At 48.4% G+C, this 9,581-nt stretch overlaps 1 protein-coding gene and 1 non-coding gene across 3 annotated transcripts in view; one reads left to right on the top strand and one right to left on the bottom strand.

Moving 5' to 3' along the window:
- Positions 1–840: 840 nt before the first annotated feature.
- Trnar-acg lies at positions 841–913 on the bottom strand. Its single transcript has one exon. It is a non-coding gene; the product is annotated as a tRNA-Arg (tRNA).
- Positions 914–1,138: 225 nt separating this feature from the next.
- Positions 1,139–9,581, top strand: part of Prmt5 (protein arginine methyltransferase 5) — a 10,026-nt gene continuing 1,583 nt past the window's right edge. The window contains exons 1-15 of one of the 2 annotated variants that reach the window (XM_021204203.2): positions 1,145–1,362; positions 1,975–2,093; positions 2,409–2,494; positions 3,205–3,339; positions 3,794–3,906; positions 4,035–4,084; positions 5,391–5,554; positions 6,500–6,661; positions 7,237–7,314; positions 7,410–7,468; positions 7,552–7,674; positions 7,757–7,932; positions 8,690–8,799; positions 9,002–9,095; positions 9,244–9,360. In XM_021204203.2, the coding sequence (XP_021059862.1) occupies positions 1,253–1,362; positions 1,975–2,093; positions 2,409–2,494; positions 3,205–3,339; positions 3,794–3,906; positions 4,035–4,084; positions 5,391–5,554; positions 6,500–6,661; positions 7,237–7,314; positions 7,410–7,468; positions 7,552–7,674; positions 7,757–7,932; positions 8,690–8,799; positions 9,002–9,095; positions 9,244–9,360 (1,696 nt within the window). In that variant the 5' untranslated portion in view covers positions 1,145–1,252. Of the gene's footprint in view, positions 1,363–1,974; positions 2,094–2,408; positions 2,495–3,204; positions 3,340–3,793; positions 3,907–4,034; positions 4,085–5,390; positions 5,555–6,499; positions 6,662–7,236; positions 7,315–7,409; positions 7,469–7,551; positions 7,675–7,756; positions 7,933–8,689; positions 8,800–9,001; positions 9,096–9,243; positions 9,361–9,581 lie in introns of both variants that reach the window. The other variant, XM_021204205.2, reaches the window with a different exon arrangement.

The following is a 9,581-nucleotide window of genomic DNA, read 5'->3' as shown; positions in this document are numbered from 1 at the left end:
GGTGGTGGTGGAGGAGGAGGAGGAGGAGGAGGTGGTGGTGGTAGTGGTGGTGGAGGAGGTGGTGGTGGTGGGACAAAAACATTCTTAGCACCCTCATGGTACATTTTCTTAGTTCTCTGGTTTCCTGACTTTCACATGACACAGGGCTCCTAAGAGCGCATCCCACCAGCATCCTTCCTGTATTGCTAAGACACTCTCCTCAGAACCTCTGATCTCACTACTTAAGACTTCTCTTCTAGAAACATCCAAATGTTGTCTGGTTCATGTCATTTGGTTCATACAACTCTCTATTACACAGCACTCACTAGACGACCAGTTCAGCATATTCAGTCCCCAGATCCGACTCCCCCTGACGGTTCCCACTGCAAGGACAAAATGATGGATGTCGCCCCTATCACTATTTTTTTTTTTTCAAGGTTCCTGGACACTGTAATTTCTCGTGAATTTCCTTCCTCTGACGGGTGTGAGAGCGCGAAGATGTTTATTTACATCTGTGTTTGAGACAGAATCACTAGGAACTAGTGGGTGACTTACTACAGTTTATTTTTTAAGTGTAGCATAGCAATGAGACAAAGCTCATTTTAACAGTCCATTCACCAAAATTTTCATGCTCAGAATAACTTGATGATACAGGAAACAGCTTTGAAGAGAGGAATGAGAAAGACCAGCATCAGGTGAGTGCAAAACAGAACCAAATTAAGACCTGAAAATTACAGTGTGAAGAGATAGCGGAGGATATAAACAAGTTGAGGGACAAGGAAAGAAAAACGTTTTCAAACTAGCAACACTGGGAGATGATTAGATTAGCGAGGGATGCAAATAAAGGAGTACCAGTCCCAACGAGCCAGCCAGGAGTCGAACCTGGAATCTTCTGATCCGTAGTCAGACGCGTTATCCATTGCGCCACTGGCCCGCAGACGTTAGAGTTTGGCCCAATAATGATACTTCAGGCCTTCCTGCAAGGCTCCATGGGACCTGTAGTCTCACTAGAGTGCTACAAATGGACTGGGCATTCTGGGAGATTGCTGAGCGTCACCAATGAGAGCCTGTCATTGGTGGGGAGCCACGCCCACGTCACTGTGCGGATCGCGGATTGGCGGGAGCAGCGGCTTGGTCCCTCCGCCTCCGCTCTGGAGCTGTAAAGACGCTCTGGTTGTTAAGGCGACTTGTCCCGCCTCCCGGAGACTGTTCACCGCTTCGTGATTGGCCTCTAGTATCAAGGAATCCCGGCGTGGGCCGCGCGAGGGAAAAGATGGCGGCGATGGCAGTCGGAGGTGCTGGTGGCAGCCGCGTGTCCAGCGGGAGGGACCTGAATTGCGTTCCCGAAATAGCTGACACACTGGGTGCTGTGGCCAAGCAGGGGTGAGGGCCGGACTTCCGCCAGATTGCGGGATCCAAATTTGGGGAACAAGGAGGGCAGAGTCCCCTCCAGGGGATGAGGGCTTGAGACACCATTACTCTTGAGTGGGGAAGACTTCGGCCCTAAGAACGAGAGAATGAAACTCTGGGGGGGCGTGTGGTCACCGAGTTAAAAAATCAGGGGAGTTCTAGGGTAAATTTTAAAAGAGACGCACAGTCATTCCTTCTAGGGCCTTGGAGACTGGGATTATCCGAGAGTAGAGAGAAGTATAAGGAGGCAATCGAGAGAAGAGGTTAATCTGGCTTGGGGAGGCATGGGCAGTGTTGGGTCAAGTCTAACTTTGACAGCCCTGGAAAGCTAGTAAAGTCAGGGAAGAAAGAACGCGCCTTGGCTTGGATGCCCATTTCTCGTTCATCTTTCCATGATTGTGTTTTGGGAAGAAATTGATCCACAGTGTAGTGAAAGTGATGTGCCCCAAGATGGGCTGACCTCCGTAGCCCGTGGCGATGACTGGTGCCTTTATGGAACTGTGCAAAATCAAGATATTAAACCTAGTTGGTTGGATCTCTGGGCCCTCACTTTACATGACGATTCTGGGTCTGTCGCGGTTGTAGGTTTGATTTCCTCTGCATGCCTGTCTTCCACCCGCGTTTCAAGAGGGAGTTCATTCAGGAACCTGCTAAGAATCGGCCTGGCCCCCAGACACGATCAGACCTACTGCTGTCAGGAAGGGGTAGGGACCATCCCCTGTGTCCCTTAATTATTAGAGGCAGGAATATCTTCTGCTTTATAGGACTTAATTCTCCTCCTCCTCCTCTGACTTGGCTATATATTGGTTAACCCCTATGACACAGAGTACTCTTTTTTTTTTTTTCTTTTTTCCTTTCTAAAAGTTGCAGTCCCCCATTCTTCATCAGGCTATCCCTATATCAGAGACAAAAAGTCCTGTCTTTCACCTCTGCTCTTTATTCTCTGCTGAGAACTAGAATTTGAGCAAGAAAATGCCAACCCCCATTGAGTCTTTGTCTCTCTTGGGTGGGGGATGCAGACTGGAATACGCTAATTGTGGGGAAGCTTTCTCCATGGATTCATCCAGACTCAAAGGTGGAGAAGATCCGAAGGAACTCTGAGGCGGTAAGGCAGTTTAATTTCTTCGTGGGATCCCTATAAAGGTTAGGCCTGACCTGCGTATTGTGGCACCTATCTGCAATCTCAAGTGTTTGGGAGGGTATTCCCACGTCAGGAAGATAATGAGTGAGGATTGAGAATTCCATGCCAGGAGAAGAAAAGGAAATAAATTAGTTCTGACACTAAACTAGGTTAGGAGAGTAACCTGGTGAATCAGGGTACAGTTAAAAGTGTCTGGAGCTGTATGTGATGGTTCCACTTCTATAACCTCAGCAGGGGTACATCTCCAACTCAGCAGGTCAGTTAGGGCTACACTCTAAGACCCTGTTCCAAAAGGCTTTGGTTTTGGCTGAGTATGTAGCTTATAGTGTAATACTAGCACTCAGGAGAGTGAGCGAGCTGGGCAATGGTGGCGCACGCCTTTAATCTCAGCACTCGGGAGGCAGAGGCAGGCGGATTTCTTAGTTCGAGGCCAGCCTGGTCTACAGAGTGAGTTCCAGGACAGCCAGGGCTACACAGAGAAACCCTGTCTCGAAAACCAAAAAAAAAAAAAGGGAGAGTGAGCGAGGACTGCCTCAGATTCAAAGTCAAGCTGAGTTATACAGAGGATTCCAAAACAGCCTGGGCTACAATGTCAGAGCCGGTTTCTACTGTTCCCTACCCCAAAAGTATTTGGTTCCTAGCTCTTAATTGTTTTTTCTTGTCCTGTGTTTCAGGCTATGTTACAGGAGCTGAATTTTGGGGCATATCTGGGTCTTCCAGCTTTCCTATTGCCCCTAAATCAGGAAGATAACACCAATCTAGCCAGAGTCCTGACGAACCACATCCACACTGGCCACCACTCTTCCATGGTATGCCTGGGGGGCTCTTTCCTGCTCTGTATCATGATAGCTGTACCTTTTGCCTAGTTACACTCCCAGTGCATTTGGCAGAATTGAAATGTCAGTGTTGTTCATTCCTGACTCTGCCTAAAAGTGCTGTGCAGAATCTTTCAGGGCAGTGTATATGGGGCTAGAGATGGAGCTTGGTGGTAGATCACTTGCCTAACATACGTGAGCCTCTGGGTTTGAGTCTTAGCACTATAAAACAAAAGATAGAGAAAATACTAAATTATCTCTAATTAAAATAAAAGACAAGCTAGGTATTTACATAAGGATACGTATGAGATATTAAACACATGTAATCACATTTAGAAAAGCATATAAGGAGATTAACTTGTGAACTGGATGGAGATCTTTTGAGGGATGCTTTCTGGGCCCGATGAATGTGAAACAGGGTTTTAACAGGGAACCTGTTCATGTGCAGTTCTGGATGAGGGTCCCCTTGGTGGCCCCAGAGGACCTGCGAGATGATGTCATTGAGAATGCACCGACTACACACACAGAGGAGTACAGTGGAGAAGAGAAGACATGGATGTGGTGTGTCTCCCTTTGCTGCTGTACCGCATGGGGTGGGGCGAGGGCTATGGGGCACTGGTGGGGAGCGTTTCTGAGGTATAAGCCACATGCACCTGACGGGCTCTTTCTTTGTTTCTGATTCTGGGCAGGTGGCATAACTTCCGGACTCTGTGTGACTACAGCAAGAGAATTGCAGTAGGTAAGTCCACAAGGGTAGAATTGCAGTAGGTAAGTCCACAAGGGTAGAATTGCAGTAGGTAAGTCCACAAGGGTAGAATTGCNACAAGGGTAGAATTGCAGTAGGTAAGTCCACAAGGGTAGAATTGCAGTAGGTAAGTCCACAAGGGTAGAATTGCAGTAGGTAAGTCCACAAGGGTCTGAGACATGAGCGGCCTCCTAGGAGTGAGAATCAGCAGGCTGGACGAGGTGGCCCACCACTTTTCATTCCAGAACTTGGGAACTGGAGGCAGGCAGATTTCTGTGAGTGTAATTAAAGCTAGCCTTGTCTATATAGTGAATTCTAGGATAGCCAGGACTACGTTGACAGACCCTGTCTTAAAAAAAATAGCCAAGCCGTGGTGGCGCACACCTTTAGTCCCTGCACTTAGGAGGTAGAGGCAGGCAAGTCTCTGCATGTTTGAGGCTGGCCTGGTCTATAGATTAAGTTCCAGGGCAGTTAAGCCTAAACAAAGAACCCTTGTCTCAAAACAAAAGTAAGAATCAGCAATTTAGAACCTTCCAGGACAGTCAGGGTTACATAGAAAGACCATAGCTTTAAAAAGAAAAATTAGCAGTTTCAAGGCTAGAGAGACGGCTCAGTGTTTAAGAATGCTAGTTGCTCTGTTTTTGAGGACAAAAGTTGAGATACCAGGACCCACATTGGGTTGCTCACAACTGCAAATTAACTCTAGCTCCAGAGGTCTGGTGCCCTCTTCTGGCCTCCATGGGGAACTGCACACAATGGCACATAACACACACACACACACACAAATAAAAATGAATGTAAATCTAAAAAAAAAAAAAAAAAAAAAGCGAACAATTTCATGAGGCTGGGGTGTAATTCAGTTGGTAGAACACTTGCTTGTCCAGATGCGTGAAGCCCCTACATAAGATCCATAGTACACAAAATGTAGTGGCATATGTCTGCAGTTCCACCTCTTAGGAGGTGGACACAGGAGGATCAGAAGTTCACAGAAAGTTCAGTGCTACATTGGGTTACCTGAGACCCACTCTGAAAATGGAACCAGCCCTGGCCATTCTGTTTTCATACGCCGTTAGTCCCTGAACATGGGACGCAGAGGAAGGTGGGTCTCCGTGGCTCATAGGCCACCCAAGGCTATACAGTGAGAACCTGCCTGCCTGAGAAAAGGAGAATGAAGTGAGTTCCGTGTGTGAGGTGGGTGTTTTGGCTGCTTTCCCTGTGCTCAACAGAAGGGAAAAATTTTGCACCCAGTAAGGTGGGCTCCCTGCTCAGCAATTGGTGTCCTTTTTCTTCCTCTGTGTAGCTCTTGAAATTGGAGCTGACCTCCCGTCTAATCACGTCATTGACCGTTGGCTTGGAGAGCCCATCAAAGCAGCCATTCTCCCCACCAGCATTTTCCTAACCAACAAGAAGGGATTTCCTGTTCTTTCTAAGGTGCAGCAGAGGCTGATCTTCCGGCTCCTCAAGGTGGGTAGCTGTAGGGTTTCAGGGTGGCCCGCCAGACTTAGTCACTAAGATGACTTTTCCTCCTTTGGGAGAGGAACAAATGGTTGTTTTCTTTCTGGTTCCTTCTCCAGAACTTCTCTGGTTTCTGGAGAAAGAACCAAATGTCACAAGAAAGCCTTTTTTTTTTTTCCCCAAGACAGGGTTTCTCTATGTAGCCCTGGCTGTCCTAGAACTCACTCTGTAGACCAGGCTAGTCTTGAATGTTAAGCATGCAGGAGTGGTTTTTTTGTTTTTTTTTTCCAAAAGGAAGGAAGTATAACCTGTTTTTTCATCCAGAGAGCTGAGAATTGGTGATTAACACAGCCTGCTGATCTGTGTTATCTGAAGGGCCAGGCCATAAGCTCCCACAACCAGGACTGGAGGTGGCATTTAACCCAAATGACTTCTCAGGTCTTTGTATGGCCAAGACCACACTAATCCTTAAGCTAGTACTTGCAGCCTATCTCTAAACTCATCTTCTTGGAAGAAGTAACTTGTACCTTGAGCTGAGTTTCGATGCAATTATGCTTCCTCGTGCACCGGGGATTGTATTACACCAGGGAACTTCCCACGGAATTGTACTGTGTTTAAACGAGCAGGCAATAAACTGCCTAACATCAGACTCTCAAGTTTGGTCCAGCCTAGGCCAGGATGAACTGAGTTCTCATTCTCACCTTGTCATGGATTATTTCCTGCTCCTGTGATACCTACAGGGACCCCACCCCCACCTCCACCACTTGTGGCCCTTTGTGTTAGCATATGGGGACTTTATACGTTTATGAAAGTCCTACCTTTTTTGGTACTGAGACAGATGCTGGACAGCTGTTGGTATGGGTTTTATTTTATGTTGGGGCTTTTGGTTATAAACCATAATGTCTGAGAATCGTGGTTTATTGGCTGGCTTTCGTGCTCTGACTTTTCTCACAGTTGGAAGTGCAGTTTATCATCACGGGAACCAACCACCACTCAGAGAAGGAGTTCTGCTCCTACCTCCAGTACTTGGAATACTTAAGCCAAAATCGCCCTCCTCCCAATGCATATGAGCTCTTTGCCAAAGGCTATGAAGACTATCTGCAGTCCCCACTCCAGGTAGGTGTGGAGAGCGTTAAAGGTGACAGGGACTGCAGAGATGACTCAGAGCTCAGAGCCCCGGCTTCTTGTCCCGGGGACCCGAATTTGGTTCCTAGCACTTACATGGTGGCTCCCAGCTGTAACTCCAGCTCCAGAGGAGCTCTCAGTGCCTTCTCGTCAGGCACTGCCTGTGCATGTTTTGCACAGACATACACGCAGGCAGAATATCCATGTGCATACATGTTTTTTTGTTTGTTTGTTTGTTTTTTCAAGACAGGGTTTTTCTGTGTAGTCCTGGCTGTCCTGGAACTCACTCTGTAGACCAGTCTGGCCTCGAACTCAGAAATCTGCCTGCCTCTGCCTCCCAAGTGCTGGGATTAAAGGCGTGCGCCACCACGCCCGGCTGCATGCATGTTTTTAATTGAAAAGACAATAGTAATTGTAATAATAGCCAGAGATAGGGGCAAGAAGTATCTCTTAAGAGTAGATAGTCCAGGTGGGTCCTACCGAAATTCAAGAAGCAATGCGAAATTTTTGATGTCTTGGCCATTTGCCAAATACTGACCAACTTGTTCTTCTGTCTCCTCTGTCAGCCTTTGATGGACAATCTGGAATCTCAGACATATGAAGTGTTTGAAAAGGACCCCATCAAATACTCTCAGTATCAGCAGGTATGGTGCTGGCTTCAGCGTGGCAAAGCACGGGGCCAGGGTAAGGTTAGTGAAGAAGGGGTCACAGCTGTGAGGTTTCCTGTCTTTCCCCTCAGGCTATCTATAAATGTTTGCTAGACCGAGTACCAGAAGAAGAAAAGGAGAGCAATGTCCAGTGAGTACTGTCCTTTTGTTCCCAGGGGGTCGTGCGCCTGCCCCTCCCTCTGCTCAGTCTGTGTGACTTCTCCCTGTCCTTAGGGTACTTATGGTGCTGGGTGCAGGCCGGGGTCCTCTAGTGAATGCGTCGCTCCGGGCAGCCAAGCAGGCTGAGCGGCGGATCCGGCTGTATGCCGTGGAGAAGAACCCCAATGCTGTGGTAACGTGAGTAGCAACTTGCTGGGCAGCTTGTCCTGGTCCCCGTTTCCAGCTGAAGTCTTCCTTACTCTGTCACCTCTGATTTCAGGCTAGAGAACTGGCAGTTTGAAGAATGGGGAAGCCAGGTGACAGTTGTCTCATCAGACATGCGGGAATGGGTGGCTCCGGAGAAAGCGGACATTATTGTCAGTGAGCTTCTGGGCTCCTTTGCCGACAACGAGCTGTCACCAGAGTGTCTGGATGGAGCACAGCACTTCCTGAAAGGTTTGTCCAGGTTGGGGGGAGACCACATGGCTGCGAACTGCTGCTTGCTAGAGTCAAAAGATCTACACGTGAGCTGGGAAGTAGTGGCACACGCCTTTAATCCCAGCACTCGGGAGGCAGAGGCAGGCAGATTTCTGAGTCTGAGGCCAGCCTGGTCTACAGAGTGAGTTCCAGGATAGCCAGGGCTATACAGAGAAACCCTGTCTTGAAAAACAAAAAATACAAAACAAAACAAAAAGATCTACAAGTGGCAGAGGAGAGACTCCCTGAGGTCTGTGGGCTCGGAACGTAGCTGTGGAGCATTTATCTGAAATGAGGCTCTGCGTGTGATTGTTACCTTGGGCTTAATGCTTGTTGGGAACTTTTATGGTGTGCTGTGATCCCCACTGGGTTAGAGTGCAGTCAGACCTTGCCTTTTGATACTCGCTAGGCGGCAGCGGACTGTGTATGGTCCCACAGGATTGTGTCAGCAGGGACCTATCTCATAGTCCTCTCAGTTTGTGTAAGGACTATCGTTTTCACAGAGCGAGGCTCTTAGCCCAGAGTGTGTTTGCTGAGTAGTGCATGGCTCTCTGTTGGTTGTTTTTACCTTTAACCTATGGCTCTAACTTAGTAAGAGTGGGGTTCCTGTGACCCAGTAGCCTGTGCTCCGGCCATGTCCATAGCAACCTTGGCTTGTTCCGGTCTTTGAGCCTTTGGCTGCTATAAAAATACCACTTCCCTCCTCCTGGGGACTGATTTGACCCTGGCTGTGCAGATGACGGCGTGAGCATTCCTGGGGAATACACCTCCTTCCTGGCTCCCATTTCCTCCTCTAAGCTGTACAACGAGGTCCGTGCCTGTCGGGAAAAGGACCGTGACCCTGAGGTAAAGAGCTGCTTTTTTAGGAGGGGCTATTCTTTAGTCTTCTTCACTGTCTTCCTCTGAAGCCGATGAAGGTGGAAGAGAAGCTGGGCATGAAGAAGGTGGTTGAAGTAGAGCGGTGGGTGTTTTTGTTTGTTCCTTTGGTGCTGGAGCCCCAGCATTCTCTGTCTATCTCCTGAAGTTGTTGCTTTCTCTCCCTGGACAGGCACAGTTCGAGATGCCTTACGTGGTTCGGCTGCACAACTTCCACCAGCTCTCTGCTCCTAAGCCCTGCTTTACCTTCAGCCATCCCAACCGAGGTAGGTTCACTCATGGCTCTTCTGACTGCGACGGGTGTGAACGCCCCGAGTCTGCGGCTCTGGCCCTCCAGTGCTAGGGCTTATTCAAGTTTGCCAAGTTGCTCAGGGTTTTTGGTTCCTTGTCATCCATCCACCTCTTTCCTGACAGATCCTATGATTGACAACAACCGCTACTGTACCTTGGAGTTTCCTGTGGAGGTGAACACTGTGTTCCATGGCTTTGCAGGCTACTTTGAGACTGTGCTTTATCGGGACATCACTCTGAGTGAGTACCCGGGACCGTGAGTGTATGAGCGCATTCTAGCATTGGTGACTCCGGTTCAGTCTGCATGTTCTTGGGGGTTGCTCTGCAAAGCTTCCTTTCTGTTCCTCTGTGGCTCGTTAGCTGAATACTAGTTGAAGTTGCTGCCAGTCCAGCACAATAGCTTACTGGGGAGCCCAGAGTCCAGGAATAGAGGTCTTTGGGTCTTCATTTTTTTTTTTTTT

Source organism: Mus pahari, chromosome 8, assembly GCF_900095145.1.
Source record: "Mus pahari chromosome 8, PAHARI_EIJ_v1.1, whole genome shotgun sequence".
Lineage (NCBI taxonomy): Eukaryota > Metazoa > Chordata > Mammalia > Rodentia > Muridae > Mus > Mus pahari.
Note: the sequence above shows the minus strand (reverse complement) of the source record. Positions and strands in the feature narration are given on the sequence as shown.